At 38.7% G+C, this 16851-nt stretch overlaps 3 protein-coding genes and 1 long non-coding RNA gene across 4 annotated transcripts; 3 read left to right on the top strand and 1 right to left on the bottom strand.

The window, feature by feature from the left end:
* The first annotated feature begins 2641 nt into the window (after window positions 1-2641).
* LOC130497715 (peroxisome biogenesis protein 3-2-like) lies at window positions 2642-4254 on the top strand. Its single transcript, XM_056990748.1, has 6 exons — window positions 2642-2916; window positions 3025-3098; window positions 3191-3298; window positions 3410-3462; window positions 3766-3893; window positions 3982-4254. The coding sequence occupies exons 1-6, from the start codon at window positions 2903-2905 to the stop codon at window positions 4187-4189; spliced, it is 585 nt and encodes a 194-aa protein (XP_056846728.1). The 5' UTR covers window positions 2642-2902; the 3' UTR covers window positions 4190-4254.
* A 2430-nt stretch (window positions 4255-6684) lies between these two features.
* On the top strand, window positions 6685-7929 carry LOC108816453 (cytosolic sulfotransferase 18-like). Its single transcript, XM_018589025.2, has one exon. The coding sequence runs from the start codon at window positions 6738-6740 to the stop codon at window positions 7797-7799; it is 1062 nt and encodes a 353-aa protein (XP_018444527.2). The 5' UTR covers window positions 6685-6737; the 3' UTR covers window positions 7800-7929.
* Window positions 7930-9339: 1410 nt separating this feature from the next.
* Window positions 9340-10430, bottom strand: LOC130497553 (uncharacterized). The gene is made up of 2 exons (XR_008936536.1): window positions 10291-10430; window positions 9340-9845 (listed from the first exon to the last, which is right to left on the bottom strand). It is a non-coding gene; the product is annotated as an uncharacterized LOC130497553 (long non-coding RNA).
* Window positions 10431-10632: 202 nt separating this feature from the next.
* LOC108814930 (cytosolic sulfotransferase 18-like) lies at window positions 10633-16277 on the top strand. The gene has a single exon (XM_056990453.1). The coding sequence runs from the start codon at window positions 15164-15166 to the stop codon at window positions 16079-16081; it is 918 nt and encodes a 305-aa protein (XP_056846433.1). The 5' UTR covers window positions 10633-15163; the 3' UTR covers window positions 16082-16277.
* Window positions 16278-16851: the final 574 nt, after the last annotated feature.

The raw sequence follows: 16851 nt of genomic DNA on the forward strand, positions 1-16851 counted from the left end.
AGCTTCCAGCCATCGATCCTAAGACGCTTTCCATTGCGATTTCACGGGAACGCCATGATTTCCAGTACGAAACGTTAACATTGTAATCGTCGAGCATCATTTTTCTTATTGTTGCTGGTGTTGGCCCTCGCTTGATTCCAATGAAACGAGATTGTATTATCTCCCCAATGACTTGGGTCGTTGCTAATTTGTGGTAGTTTCTGCGTGCATCAACGGAACAGCTGTGCCTAAGGGTTGCTTGCCTTATCTGAAAGTTGCCGCTGCCATCAAGTTTTGCTGCGTAGATGCGCCATGGACAGTCAATAGCAACACATATCAGAACCATAAAATTTGGGGTTGAGCGCTTTGTCTTGAAGTGAAACTTCCTATTTATGGCATGAATAGCGATTTTGATTTTGCAGTCGCTCTTTGACTTGAATACTTGTCCAACAAACAGGTTGTCACCTTCATAAGGTACCGCTTCTAAAGCTGCATCAATGCCTACAATACATGGACAGAAGGATTAGTATTTAATCCATACTATTCAATATTATTGTATAGACAATAATATTACTAACCAATATTACAGTACAGACTACTCAATATTATAGTATAGACAATAATATTACTAACCATCAGCTTCGCATCTGTCAATAACCGGTGGCGCATCCCTTGCAAATAGTACTGGTTCGGAGCTTTCGTCATTGAGGAGATCATGTAATGTGTTTGCAAATCGCGTCCATGTGTAGAGGCTGCTATGTGGGGCCAACCCGGATTCTCCTGTCATGTTGGGCGCGTCTATCGGTTCAGCCTCCGCGGCGACATGTTCTTCAATTACAACAGCTCCGTTATCGGGTTCAAAAGGTTGATCAAACAAGCGACGTCTGACCGCTCGACTGCTCTCCTCATTTCCTCCATATGGACCTCTGTTTGATGACGTCTGAGTGATATGGACATTCATCCCATCTGCATATTCGACATCATCTCTTGCAATCGCTTTCCCTTTTCCCTTGTATGGTGCTTCCTTTGGAGGGCTAGCAAGGTGAAGTATCGGCTCACGGATGACTATTCCACATTCTCTGTTTGGAATAGTCTGGCTTCTTGGAACAGCGAAAGTACCCCCAACGTCGTTTTTTTGGTATGGACATGTTAGCGGTGTTTCCGACATCGCAAACTCTAGCCACTCTTCCTCCACCTCTTCATCGTTATCAGACCCATCGTCATCTACGGGTCGGATCACTGGTTGAAGTGGACCCTTCGTAAATGCCGTTTTCATTTCCCCTGTTGTGCCTTCGTTTATATGCACTGAGATGGTGACAAACAAGTTAACCTCCTCGATTTTGCGCCTCATTAGCACAAACTCTTCAACGTCATGGTCATCTGATATGAATTGCGGTGTTGACCCATCACCATCGTCAATCTGCATCCATGGAGGATATTGGTATGAAAGTTTGACTGTCACGTTTGGTTCGACGATGCGTAGTGTATCTTTCACCCTTTTCACTAAGTCTTCATATTCCATGAACGGATTCAGGAGAATGTGTTGCCTTCGTTCTTCTGCAACGGAGTCGAATATCCATTTCCCGTCTTCCTCACGCACCCAGTATCCCGTAACCAGATTCACGTTGTCCTGATCCCACATCTCTGTCATCTGCACACAAACGTTTACAAACACTTGTTTAGTTTCATTACGGCATATCGTTATGAAGTATATAGTCTAGTCGTCTTATTTATTTCATTTATGCTAAGCTAAATCGTTAAAAATGATAAACTTTCCATACTGATTTAGATTTAGTATATTAAACAGATGATGAATGCAGATCAAGTTTGGATCTATCTGTCCTTATATACGTTACCCTCCTTATCGTATTACCAATCGAAACCTACGAGAATCGAAGTAATAAAAGCATTTTAATGTGGAACGATCCAAACCTGAACGTTGTATCCCAGTGCTTTTACTCTGCCGCTGTCGTCTTCTTCCGACATTTTTCACCTTTCCACTGTCTATTGTTAACCTAGAAGCAGTATGGTTTATAGTTGGCCTTTAATAAATGAAAGAATATCAGCCATATGTTTGTTAAGAGCGGGAACTTCCCTAATTTTGAATTATTTTCATGTGGTTAGGATACTAAATGACTAACTATTCTATGTATAGGTTTGGTACACCGCAATTAGGCACATGTCTTTTACTAGTTACTGCTTCATCACGCACACGCGCCATGAGGGTTCGTTTCGGGAAATCTTCACCAAACCTGTCGCATCCATCAATACATACTGTAGCATGGCTATATATTACATTCTTTTCCTCCTTATGAATATCGGCCAAATTCTCCCTTTTTATTATATGACATGCTTCTTTTTTCATTCAAAACTGAAATACAAACATTCATACATAAACTGACGGCATACAAACAAGATCTTTTTAGTTCCAGAACATCATGGCCTAATGGTAAGGACGGGCTCATTCCTGCACCCAGGTTGTGAATTCGAACCATGCTGGAAAGAACTAAGACCACCCGCAATGGGGGATTTAACCCAATCCTTAGCACAAATTCTTGTGCATTTAAGATTAAAATAATAATAAAAAAATTTCACAAGTTAAGGATCAGTCCTTAATTAAACCTTTTATGGACTTGATCCTTAGTGCGCTGGCAACTTGTGATTGGTCTTCTTCTTCTTCTCCATCGTCCATCAATTTCCTCAGGCTCCAAAGATTCTCCTCTCTTCCGCCATCTGCAGAATTAGATTGATAAGCTTCTTGATTATGTGATTATCGTCAGAATCGTGATTATGTGATTAGATTCTCCTCTCTTCCGCCTTTATGATTGGAATCGTGCTTCCCTCGTGATTCCGAGCTTCATAGTGTCTTCACGATTCATCAAAGTAGTGAGTTTGTTTGAGTGGGAGAAAACGATGTGGACCAATGTTTTCACAATTGTAAGTCTTCTCTTTGATTCTAAACCTCTTCTTCTTCATACTAAAGCCATTCACTTTTGGGAGAAAAGAATTGATTTTGATAACCTTGTACTACTACTGCTTCCACAGGGGGGTCTACATAATGTTTCTTGGTTTCAGTTTCTTCCAAGTGAAGCTGAGCTCAATCCTAGCTCTGATACAAGGTTCTATCTTTCTTTTTATTTTTGTTCCTTTTTCAATTGGGAGTTTTAGTGAGTACTAATCTGTTGCTGTAACTAACTCTCTGGAGTTGTAGAGGTGAGCAGAATGATGTTGCGACATATCTTGTGCTTTCATCTCATCTTCGGTTGCAGAAGGAAGGCTTTCTTACCACATGGACTAATCACTGATAAAGCTCAGGCTGGTTAGATGAAAAGATCAAGCTTTGGCGTATCAGAATGTTGATGTCAGAGATGTTATTAATTACTTGTGGTTCTATTGTTTGGCTTGATTGAGATTGTTGTCTACCTTGCAGTAGAGAGAGAGAGAGTGAAGACAGATTATATGCCCCTGATACTTGTAAGATTGGTATGCTTTCCCCTATTCTCTACTTGTTAATCGACACTACACACGTTCTTTCCTGTTCTCATTTGATTCTAAGCAGCATTCAGTATGCTCTACTCGTCTCATCCCCAACTAGTACAACCTGTTGGGTTGTCTTTCTAGTAGCTCTGTCTAGTTATGGTAATGACTATGCAAATGAAAATTTTGGATTAATATTTTGGAATCAGCTTTCTTGTTTTCTATACTGAAAAGAACTAAAACTGTTTGTACGCTGATTAGTCTTTGATATAGTTCTTGTCTGCCCCTTGTCCTGTGATCTTTTCTCAGGAAGAGTTAGATCTCATTGATAGAGATGATGAACAGAAGTTCTTATCAAGTGCTGATTTTCTTGTGACCAATGCAATGCCGAGTTTGATTACAAATATGCAAAGTGCTGTCAGTGAAGTTCTTAAAGGGTATGTTTCAAATCTGTATCTAGATTGTTTATATTTATATATTATTGGGACAATGAAAAACACGTTTGTGTGTGTGTTTTAATTGCAGAATGCAGTTAAAGGATGTAATCACCACAAGAGTTCTACAAGAAACCTTGTCACGGATTGTGGAAGAGTTCATGTGCACTGGAAGTCCACATCACTGGGTTGATTATCTAATGATGCCTCAAGACACAAAGCTTTCAAGAAACACAAGTGTTGGCTCTTCTGATGAAACTGTGAGCAAGTTTCATCAACTTATGGTCGAACTCTTTTGATAGCATTTATAATATATGACACATTTTCTCTTTTTATTGTTAAGGATTCATAATGGGTAATACCATTGGATACAAAATTTAGAATAGAATCCTTCACTATTCAAAAAGTAAAAAACAAAAAAAAAATAGTTTTATATTGTTAAGGACTCCAATGGTGTACCTACCATTGGAGTTGCTCTAAGTCATGATTTCTGGACACCAACACGGATATGGGCCTATGCTTTAGGGCCCATTTGCATACCCGGAGAGAGAGTCTATCCGTGGGCTGCACCTCCCCTTGGAGATTAGTCTGTGCCCTTGGATAGGCTTGGGATACCCCCAGGTTAATCAAAAAAAAAAAACAAAATGTTTTTAGAAATTGACCTAGGATATAAATCAGTCATATTCTTTTTATTAAATTGGGTGATTGATTCAGCTTTAACTTTCTACTTTAGCTTTATTTATTTTTAAAGCATTAAACTTTACCAATCATGTTGTAGCTTTATTTTTGTTAGTCAAAGGTTACAACAAATTACTATTAACTTTTACCAATCATGCTTTAGATTTATTTTTAAAGCTACAACAAAAAATCTAAAGCAAATTTTTTTCTTATGTATTTTAGGCAAAAAATCTACATCCTTGTTTTATAGGCTGTAGAAACTTTAAAATGAAAAAAACTATTTACGATATCAAATAAATTATATAATCATAATAAAAATATTTATAAATATTTTTACTTTAATTCTGGGTGTTTTAAAAAACTGTTGAAATGTTTTAAATAACATAAAGTAATATTTATATATCACATTTTAAATAACAGTAAACTATGATAATTTGTAAAAATTATTAATAAAAATTATTTTAGTTGATAAAAATAATTATTTTATATATACATCACATATTTTATTTTGAAATATCTACAACATATAACCTACAACTACAACATATAACCTACAACTACAACAAATTTAACTACAGCAAAAGTCTCTACAAAAAAATCTACAGTAACGATTTTACAGCTACAACCAACTTACCTACAGCTAAACTTTTACAGCTAAATTTTTATAGATACAGTCGAACTAATCACCCCAATGTTTAGTGAAAGCAGGTATACCAAAATGAAATATAGTAATTAGGATTAATATATAACTACAAAAGGAAATATAGTAATGTATATATAAAATAAAATATGTGAAATATGTAATGTATATATAAAATAATTAATTTTCATCAATTAAAGAATTTATATTATTTTTTATAAATTATCAAAGTTTACTGTTATTTAAAATGTGATATGTAAATAATAAAGATGTTATTTAAAATATTTCAATCAATTTAAAAATACCCAAAATTAAATTAAATATTTAAAGATGGTTTAACTATGATTATCTAATTTATTTTATATTATAGATAGTTTTTTTTATTTTACAGATTCTACAGTTTATAAAAGAGAGTTTTAGATTTTATACTTAATACACATAAGAAAAAGAATTGCTCTAAATTTTTTGTTGTAATCTTAAAAATAAGGCTAAATCACGATTGGTAAAAAATTATAAAAACTTGATGTAAGTTTAACTATTAAAAATAAAGATCATGTTGATAAATTTTGCTGATTTAAAAATAAATAAAACTAAAGTAAGGACATAAATCCAACCAATCATCAATGTCTCAAATAAATAAAGCTAAAGTAAGGACAAAAATATCTACTCTCTATATTTTATAGCTTCTTTTTAATTTAAACATTTTTCTTTATTAAAAAAAACATTTTTCTTTATACAAATAAGGGCTGGGCAAAAATCCGAACCCGAAAAACCGAACCTGATCCGAAAAAGTAGCACCGAACCCGAACCAAAATTGATTAAATATCCGAACGGATTCAAAATTTCGATATTTAAAGAACCGAAACCGAACCGATCCGAACCGAAATATTTTGGATACCCGAATGTATCCGAAATAAATTTATATACTTAAATATATACAATATTTTTATATGTAATGTATATCAAAAATATTAAAAATATATAAGATACCTTTAAGTTTTCCAAAAATACTCGGAAAATATATGCAAATAGTCAAAAGTAAATGTTTAAAATAGCTAAAGTATACTGAAAATCCCAAAATAGTTAAATATCTATTGATTCTTTATCCAAATATTCAAAAGAAAACCAATTTATATGTTAAATTAAGGTATTTTGACATATATGTTATGAAAATTTATATGTAATATATTATATTTCTTATAGATTTTGAAAATTTAAAGTATATAATGAATTTTGAAAATTTAAAAACATTTTAAATGGGTTATCCGAATCCGAACCGAACCCGCAAAGATCCGAACCGAACCCGAACCGAAATTTAGAAATATCCGAATGGGGCTGAAATCTTTGACCCCGAAAACCCAAGACCCGAATGGACTGAACCGAAACCCGAATGGGTACCCGAACGCCCAGCCCTAATACAAATATTTAGGGGGCAGAGAAATGTCGTTGCTTTCTAATATAAAATGCCGCCCTGAACCGATCTTTGTCCGAACAACAACCATCTCTCATCTCATACAGATCAGAAACACATGTCTATCAGAAATACATGTCCTCCAATGGCAATAGAAAGCGTAACCGACACTACAGTGCGAAACGATGACGAGACCGAGACAGAGTCAACAGAGTTCGAGAAGAATCAGAAACGGTACCAAGACCTGATCTCCACGTTTCCTCACGTGAAAGGCTGGAGGCTTAAAGATCCCCTGATTGGATACTGTGGTCATTGGTGGATACAGCCTATCCTCGAAGGTTCCCTTTACGCCCAAGAGTTCTTCCAAGCGCGACCCAATGACATCCTCATTTGTAGCTACCCAAAGACAGGTTCTACTTGGCTCAAATCACTAACATTCGCAATAGCCAATCGATCTCGCTTAGAAGGTTCCACAAACCCTCTACTAAAACGTAACCCTCACGAACTTATTCCTTTTATTGAGATCGAGTTCCCTTTGTTCCCTCAAGTTGATGGTCTCAAAGACAAAGGAAACACTCTGTTCTCAACTCATATGCCATACAAGTCACTACCCGATTCGGTTGTGAAATCGGGTTGTAAGATGGTTTACATCTGGAGAGACCCAAAGGACACTTTCATCTCCTTGTGGCATTTCTTCCAAAAGAAAAGGTCCGAAAGTGGCCCGCTCAATGGTCTTGAGGAGTCTTTTGATATGTTTTGTAAAGGCATTTCTGCGTATGGTCCTTATCTTGATCATGTCTTAGGTTATTGGAAAGCTCACCAAGAGAATCCGGATCAGATTTTGTTCCTTAGGTATGAGACTTTGAGTGCTGATCCTTTGCATCATGTGAAGAGATTGGCTGAGTTCATGGGTTATGGATTCACAGATGAGGAAGAGAAGAATGGGGTTGTTGAGAAAGTTGTGAATTTTTGCAGTTTCGAGTCGTTGAAGAACCTTGAAGTTAACAAAGGAGATAAGGAGAGGGAAGATCATCCTTCTCCGTTCACAAAGAGCGCGTATTTCAGGAAAGGAAAGACCGGAGATTGGGAAAATTATCTGACACCAGATAGGGCAGCTCGTATGGATGGGTTAATGGAAGAGAAATTTAAGGGTACTGGTTTGCTTGAAAATGGTAAATGAGTTAGTTCCTTGTATGCTTGTTTAAAGCATAAGTTTGTTTCATTACGTTACATATATATTGGATGAATAAAACTTGTTTCTGTTCATGTGAATGTATTTTCACTAGGAAAAAAGAATTGACTTTGCTTGAGATATGGTGTATGATTGCATGACATAAAATAAGGAGGATTGCCTCATTGCCATTTTAAATCATTATAACTAAAACACAAGGCGCAAAACGACTAGACGAGATTAGTTCGCATAAACAGGAGGACGGTCCTCTCTCTCTCCTTATCTCTTTTGATAGCTTCAAGATTCTTGAAGGTTTTAAAGCACCTAAAGAATCTGCAACATGTATTCGAAATATCGCTACCATCATGACTGGTCACCCATGGGACATATGGCACCTAAAGCGTAAGGTTGCTCCAATGCTCCTTGTCCTTGATTCTCTATGTACAATTTTATATATTTGGTTAAATGAAACTTGTTTCTGTTTCATGTCGATGTATCTTAACCATGCAGCTCAACTCTGTTTTTATGTGTTGTTTACTCTTTCTTACTTGTGTTTCATCATAACACAAGCCCACATACACTCTCTTTACTCTCATGTTGCTTTATGTTGTAGAGAGAAGAGAGAACAGTTTTCATGTCTACATTTTTATATTGATCTCAATGTTTTACACAATATCACACACACATATTTATACGAGAAAACAAACACTCTCGATCTTCTTTTTTTTTTTTGTCACACAAACGATTATATTAAATCTAAACCGAGTTTAAGAAATTACACCCGGAGCTATGCTCAACGGTAACAAAATAATAACCGGAAAGATCCTCGACGGTTTGATGAACAACATAAAACAGAAACACTAAAATAAAGGATAACCAGTGTTTTTAAACCCGGACCGAACCGGCGGTCGGACCGGGTTCAACCGCGAACCGGACACCAAGCCGGGTTGGGTTAATGCCAAAACCCAATCAAAGTTGAACCGGTTAAAAATCCATATTGAACCGTTAAAAATCCAGGAACCGGTGACCCAACGAACCAGTTAAACCCTGGTTCGCATAGAAAAAAAAATTTTGGTTAATAAAATAATTAGATTTTTTCAAAATAAAAAATAGTATTTTTGACAAACTACAACTCAAAGTATTTCTGTCTTTGACATCTTTTTTCTTTTTAAGTGTGTGACATTTCATAAGGTATTTTATACTTGTCAAGGTATTATTTTTCTGGGTGAAACTAATAATTGAAAACTTATGTTTGTGTCTTTGATGTTCTCTGCAAAACTTTTTTGCAGTGTACTAAGCAATGGAAGAGAATGATCAAGAAATTCCACTTCCATCAAATTCAAACATAGAAAATCAACAATCGTCACAATGTGTATATAATTTTTTTAAAAGATGATAAAGATTTATAGTGATAAACTTGGAAAATAAATTTTAAATATATTTTTCTATTGATTTAGATTTGAACTATTAGATTATTTTATTATTTTTATAACATTTCAGTTTGCTATTTTCTAAATTTATTTGTTAAAATATGCATATTATATATAAAACATTATTAAATTCAGTTTAGTCCATTAAACCCGGTCGAATACAATCGAACCAGATCGAACCACATTGACCCGTAACCCAAAATATTTCCGGTTCGTTCGCCGGTCTGGTTTTAAAAACACTGTACTAAATGTAATCAGATACAGATCCGGTCCTCGGTACAAGCACACGAAGCATGTGGCTAGTGGTCCCGTATATTTTTATACTAATGTTTAGTGAAAGCAGGTATACCAAAATGAAATATAGTAATTACGATTAATATAACTTCTAAAAAAGGAACAATTAAAAATAACAGACGTGAATGTCTCTATCGGTGCTGCTAATAAAAAAAGCCTGCTATGATTGATCTTGTCCAAACGACCATCTATCACAGATCAGAAACACAAGTCCTCCAATCTTTTTCCTCCATCTCCAATGGCAACAGAGACCGTATCCGACACTACCGTGCCAAACCATGATCATGACGAGACCGAGAAAGAGGCAACAGAGTTCGAGAAGAATCGGAAACTGTACTGTTAGGATCTTCTCTGCTCCGATCACGATCAACAACTCCTCGAACTCTCAATAGAAGAACACACAAGAAGAAGATAGAAGAACGCAAAGAGAACACACACACAATTAACGAGTTCAGGCCCTCCGAAGAGTAACAACCCTACTTCTCGTGCTGAACTCACTCAGCAATTCACTATCTCTCTTTTCTGTATACAAGATCGAATAATCCCTCTCTTGCTCACTCTAGAACATAGCTCACAAGAGAGAGGGGATTAACCACATGCGCTCTTTATATATCAGAGGCTAATTACATTCATTAAGTTGGCTAAACCGCCATAAACCTTGAGCTTAACCAGCCTAACCAAACCGGACGCTTCCACCTCAAATTAGACCGCTCAATTGACATAACCAGTCTCGGTTTAAGTCTTCTTCAACTGATTATACATCACCAAAGCTCTACATGTACCAAGACGTGATATCCACGTTGCCTCACGTGAAAGGCTGGAGGCCGAAAGCTCCCTTGATTGAGTACGGTGGTCACTGGTGGGTACAGCCTATGCTTGAAGGTAAAGGTAGCAGAGAACTTGAGAGAAATGTGTTTCTTTTACTGAAGTTTATTCATTTCAACTTGATTACAACTAAGACCATAGCCTTTCTTTTATAGAGATAAGAAGAACAATCTAGAGACGTCACAGCTGTCTTGACAGCTCATTCACAGTCATCAAGAAGAGCGTCAAAACGGTTGAGCAAAGGAAGGTGTGACTCGCGCTGTGCCGTACTCCCTCTCACTCTGTTTTGTCTTGTTTCTCTTGTAGCCGTTGCAGAGATGAGAGGCTTGGTGGGCTTGTTGCGACAAGGGCCCAATAGCATGTTTGTTTCTGACCCGTTGGGTCCAATACCCCTGCTCAAACTCGAGGTGGGTGGAAACTCAACACCGAGTTTGTATCGCAAACGAAAGAAGCTTTGCTGAGACAAGGACTTCGTGAACACGTCTGCTAGCTGCTGTATTGCCGGAATGTGTTTCACGACCAGAGAACCATTTGCGACCTTTTCACGAGCAAAATGGTAATGTGTAGCAAAGTGTTTCGACTTGCGGTGGAGAACAGGGTTGGCGGTGAGCTGAACTGCAGATAGGTTGTCACAGTATACTTCAGCAGCCGTGTACTGCTTCACACCAATGCTGTTCAGCATCCCAACTATCCACTCAAGCTCAGCAGCTGTATCAGAGAGTGTTCGATATTCAGCTTCTGTAGACGATCTAGCAACTGAATCCTGCTTCTTTGCTGACCACGAAATCATGTTTGAGCCGAGGAAAGTACAGAATCCACCAGTGGAGCGTCTTGTGTCTTGACAACCCGCCCAATCACTGTCACAATATGCTCGTAGCTGAGAGTCAGTTTCAGTCTTGAAAGATATGCCCATGTTGATAGTTCCTTTGACATATCGCAAGATACGCTTGAGCAAGTTGAAGTCAGAGAGTGTCGGCTCATGCATCTTCTGACAAACCAAGTTAACAGCAAAATGTATATCTGGACGTGTCAGCGTGAGGTACTGCAGCTTGCCTGCTAAGCTCCTGAAATAGGTAGGATTATCAAAGACCGTGTCTTGATGTGGGATTCTGTCAAGTTGCAAAGGAAGAGGCGTGGGCATAGGCGAACAGTCAAGCATCCCTGCAGCTTGTAACAGGTCTGAAGCATACTTTTCTTGATTGAGGAACAAGCCTTGAGCTGTGAAATGCGCCTGTATACCAAGAAAGTAGCTTAACTGACCCATATCCTTCATGCGAAATTGTCGGTTGAGCTCCACAAGGAGTTGACTGAGCAGAGCATTGTTGTTTCCTGTCAATACCATGTCGTCCACATAGAGGAGAAGGAAGAGGACATCTTTTCCTTTCAGATACACAAACAGGGAAGGATCTTTAACATTGCACTGAAAACCGAATTCAAGAAGGAATGAACAAAACTTGTCAAACCAAGCTCTCGGTGCTTGTTTAAGACCGTAGATGGCTTTGCGGAGCAGACATACATAGTCAGGATGAGCCTTATCTTCGAATCCTGGAGGCTGCTTCATGTAGACTGTTTCAGTCAAATCTCCGTGTAAGAAAGCATTTTTAACATCAAGCTGCTTCATCTCCCATCTGTTGATGACAGCATAGTGAAGTATGATCCTTACAGTTGCTGATCTTACAACTGGACTGTAAGTTTCTAGGAAATCAACCCCTTCTCTCTGTTCGTTTCCCCTTGCAACTAACCGAGAACGGAGCTTCAGTAGTGTACCATCCGCGTTCAGTTTAATTCTGTGAACCCATCCTGATCCAATTGGTTTAACTCCTGGAGGCAAAGGAACAAGACCCCAAGTATCTGTTTCTTTGCAGTTTGTTATCTCTTCAGTCATTGAGCCGTTCCATCCGGGGTGATTTAAAGCTTCAGCTGTTGTTCTAGGAAGCTGAGGGAGACCTTTGACTGTGAACAGAGCATAGCGTGGGTTTGGTTTCATAACTCCAGCTTTGCCTCTGGTCGTCATCTTGTGAGAGTTTGTAGGCGGTGGAACAGGAGCAGCTTCCTCTGGAGCATCATTGTTATCTGATTCTTCAGATGCTGAACTTGATTCAGAGACTGAAGACTGTTGTTGAGCCTCTGTTGCAACATGAACCGGTGTCGGTTGTGGGACTGAGAGAGGCACATTGACCGTTTGTCCAACTTCATCAGGAAGAGAAGAATCCGCATCAGTAGACGGCGCCACAGGATTATACTGCAGACGCCAAGCAGAACCGAGTTTGGATGTTGCAGGAGGCAAGAGATGTTTATAGACGTCAGTATAAGGGAGCCTTGTCTCATCAAACAAGACGTGTCTGTTGATGTAGACACGACCAGTGGGAGGATGATAACAGCGGTAACCTTTATACTTCTCGTTGTATCCAAGAAAGACACACAAGAGAGTCTTTGGATCAAACTTGTGCTCAGCGTAAGGTCGAAGAAACGGATAGCAAGCAGACCCAAAAGCTCTCAATGCTGTGTAAACCGGAGGTTTTCCATTCAACAATTCAAACGGGCTCAGCATCTTATCATTGACTGAGGAAGGAAGCAAATTGCTGAGGAAGGAAGCCGTGTAGAATGCTTCTACCCAAAGCTCATGTGGCAAGTGCGCTTGATACATCATCGACAGTCCTAGTTCAGTTATGTGTCGATGTCTTCGTTCAGCTATTCCGTTCTGTTCTGGAGTGTGTGGACACGACACAATGTGTTTGATCCCCGTAGCAGTAAAGTGGTTTGTAAGAGAATGGTTTATGAATTCACCACCTCCATCTGACTGAAATATTGCAATCTTCTTGTTGTATTGATTTTCTACTTGAAGTTGAAAGGCTTTGAAGATTGTAGAAACTTCAGACTTGTATTTAAGGGGATAAAACCAACAAAACCTTGAGTAATTGTCTATGAACACAACATAATATCTAAAGCCCTGAACTGAAACAACAGGTGCAGGACCCCAAACATCACAATGTATTCTCTCAAGGACTCTACTTGAACGAAAAACTGAACTTGAAAACGGAAGCCTGCATGTCTTTCCAACTTGACATGCTTCACAGAGATGCTGAGACAGCTTATTGAAGGAGATAGCCTTTGTTGTTGATAGATGCTTGAGCACTTGATCATTTGGATGCCCGAGCCTCAGATGCCACACTCTGTAACTTGCTGCTTGTTGTCTTGACGAGTAGAAAGCTCGAAACTGCGATGCATCCAGCCGATACAAGCCCTTAGTTTTGCTTCCCTGACTGAGCACTTTGCGGGTTTGCTTGTCCTTTACACACACAGTTGTAGCATCAAATGTAAACTCACATGGATAATCATCGGTGAGTTTGGACACAGATAGCAAGGACTTAGTTATCTCAGGACACACAAGCACATCAAGAAGAGGAAGAGTACCTGAGCCGGAGTTGATTGAAGCAGAACCCACGTGTGTTATCGGCAGAAAGTCACCATTCCCCACCATGACTTGATCGTTTCCAGTGTACTCATGAGCTTCATCAAGGTGTTGAGGAGTGCTTGTCACATGGTGAGAAGAGCCACTGTCAGGATACCACTCTGCACCATTAGGTCGCTGGTTTGCTGCAGAAGTGAGAACGTTGGCTTGAGGAGGAGGATCGTTTGGAGTAAAGCTTTCATCAAACCTCCAGTGGCATCTGTAAGCAGCATGACCATACTTGCCACAGATCTGACAAGTTGGACGCTGACCTCCAGTGTTTCTGTTGGGAGGCTGACCGAACTGCTGCGGAAAGCCTCTGCCTTGTGTTGTGTAAGAGCCACGTCCTCTCTGTCCTCCTCGGTTATGTCCTCTTCCACGTCCTGAGTAACCTCCTCTGTTCGCATAGTACGCTTGGTGAGGAGTTGCTTCAGGAGCTTGCTCGTACGACTGCAGCTTATCGTCAAAACCGGTGAGTTTGTGAACAACATCTTCAAAGCAGGGACCTGGAAGTGTATCCATTGAATGCTCAATAACGGTACAGACAGCTTCATATTCTTTGTCGAGGCCGTTGAGAACGCCATAGATCTTCTCATTTTCCGTGAGAGGTGAACCAATGGAGTCTAACTGGTCACAGAGAGACTTAATCTCAGAAAGGTAGGTCGCCATGGTCTTGTTTCCTTTCTTCATGGTCTGAACGCGTCGGTGAAGATCCATCCTTCGAGAGGCGGATACACGGTTGTACTTCTTTGCTAACGCCATCCAGACATCATGAGAGGTGTGGAGACCATAGACAGACTTCAGAGCTTCTTCGGTTAGGGTACCGTAGAGCCACGCAAGAATAAGTTGGTCCTTTTGGATCCACTTGTTGAACTCCGGATTCACCGCTTGTGTTTCTTCTTCTCCAGCAAGAACGGTGATCGTTGGAGCAGGGCGAGGCTGATCTCCGGTGACATAGCCTAAAAGCGCTTGGCTTGAAAGGAACTGCTCGAACTGTAATTTCCAAAGAAGGTAGTTTCCTTCTTTGAGCTTCAAAGTAACAACGTGAGTGAGGGTAAGGGCTGTAACTGCGACGGTGTCTTGATTCCCATCCATCGTCTGAGCTCTGATACCATAAAGGTAGCAGAGAACTTGAGAGAAATGTGTTTCTTTTACTGAAGTTTATTCATTTCAACTTGATTACAACTAAGGCCATAGCCTTTCTTTTATAGAGATAAGAAGAACAATCTAGAGACGTCACAGCTGTCTTGACAGCTCATTCACAGTCATCAAGAAGAGCGTCAAAACGGTTGAGCAAAGGAAGGTGTGACTCGCGCTGTGCCGTACTCCCTCTCACTCTGTTTTGTCTTGTTTCTCTTGTAGCCGTTGCAGAGATGAGAGGCTTGGTGGGCTTGTTGCGACAAGGGCCCAATAGCATGTTTGTTTCTGATCCGTTGGGTCCAATAGAAGGTTCCTTTTACGCGCAAGACTTCTTCCAAGCGCGGCCCAGTGACTTCCTCATTTGTAGCTACCCAAAGTCAGGGTCTACTTGGCTCAAGTCACTAACATTCACGATAGCCAATCGATCTCGCTTCGACGATTCCACGAACCCTCTCTTAAAACACAACCCTCATGAGCTTATTCCTTTCATTGAGATCCAGTTCCCTCAGTTCCCTAACATTGATGTTCTCCAAGACAAAAGGAACCATCTTTTTTCAACCCATATGCCACACGATTTCTTACCCGATTCGGTTGTGAAGTCGGGTTGTAAGATGGTTTACATCTGGAGAGACCCAAAGGACACTTTCATCTCCAGGTGGAGTTTCTTCCAAAAGCAAAGGTTTGAACATGGCCCGCTCAATAGTCTTGAGGAGTGTTTTGATATGTTCTGTAAAGGTTTTTGTGCGTACGGTCCTTATCTTGATCATGTCCTGGGATATTGGAAAGCTCACCAAGAGAATCCAGATAAGATTTTGTTCCTCAAGTACGAGACTGTGAGAGCTGATCCTTTGCCTTATGTGAAGAGATTGGTTGAGTTCATGGGTTATGGATTCACAGCTGAGGAAGAGAAGAGTGGGGTTGTTGAGAAAGTTGTGAATCTTTGCAGCTTCGAGACAATGAAGAATCTTGAAGCTAACAAAGGAGATAAGGAGAGAGAAGATCATCCTTCTCCTTATACAAATAGCGCGTATTTCAGGAAAGGAAAAACCGTAGATTGGGTGAATTATCTGACTCGAGACATGGCAGCTCGTATGGATGGAATAATGGAAGAGAAATTCAAGGGTACTGGTTTGCTTGAAAATGGTAAATGAGCTAGTTCTTGTTCGCGGGAAATGATCGGTCCTTGTTTAAAGCATGCTAGATATCGCAAGGGTATTAATTTTCTGTTTTAGTTTTTATTTATTTATACTAATCATGTATTTGTAATACTTGATCGTTTTACATTGACTACGTTAGAGATGTGTATTTGGAGACCCACTAATTCGATTAAAATCTATTTGAGTTTGAGATTTTCGAGTTTAAATATTTCAGCAACATTCAAATATTTATAAATTTTGGTTTCGGTTTGATTCGGGTATTTGCGGGTTCGGTTCGGATACGGATAACCCGTTTGAATTATTTTAAAATTTTCAAAATTTATATATACTTTAAATTTCTCAAAACATATAAATTTGAGTAATGTAAGCCAAAATACCTAAATTAAAAATTAAAAAATAGGTTGAACTTCAATATTTGGATGGAGAATAAATATATATTTTAAATATTTCTGGTGTTTGATTATTGTTTATCTACTTTATATGTTTACTTTTGACTGTTTTTTATATTTTCAAATAGTTTAGACAACTTTAAGTTGACAAAAAAAAACAACTTTAAAATATCATTTATTGTTGAAGAATAAAAAAATAAAATACATTAATCTAACTAAAAAGACAAACATTAAAATAGGAAAACGATAAATAAAAATAATTTGATATGACTTAACTATAGTAAAAATAATTATATTTCAGTTTAAATTTGAAAGAATATATGCAACTTAATATACTCACAACATGAGTAACTCGATTAATCCAACTTATACCTA

This window comes from Raphanus sativus, chromosome 7 (assembly GCF_000801105.2).
Source record: "Raphanus sativus cultivar WK10039 chromosome 7, ASM80110v3, whole genome shotgun sequence".
In the NCBI taxonomy this organism is placed as follows: domain Eukaryota; kingdom Viridiplantae; phylum Streptophyta; class Magnoliopsida; order Brassicales; family Brassicaceae; genus Raphanus; species Raphanus sativus.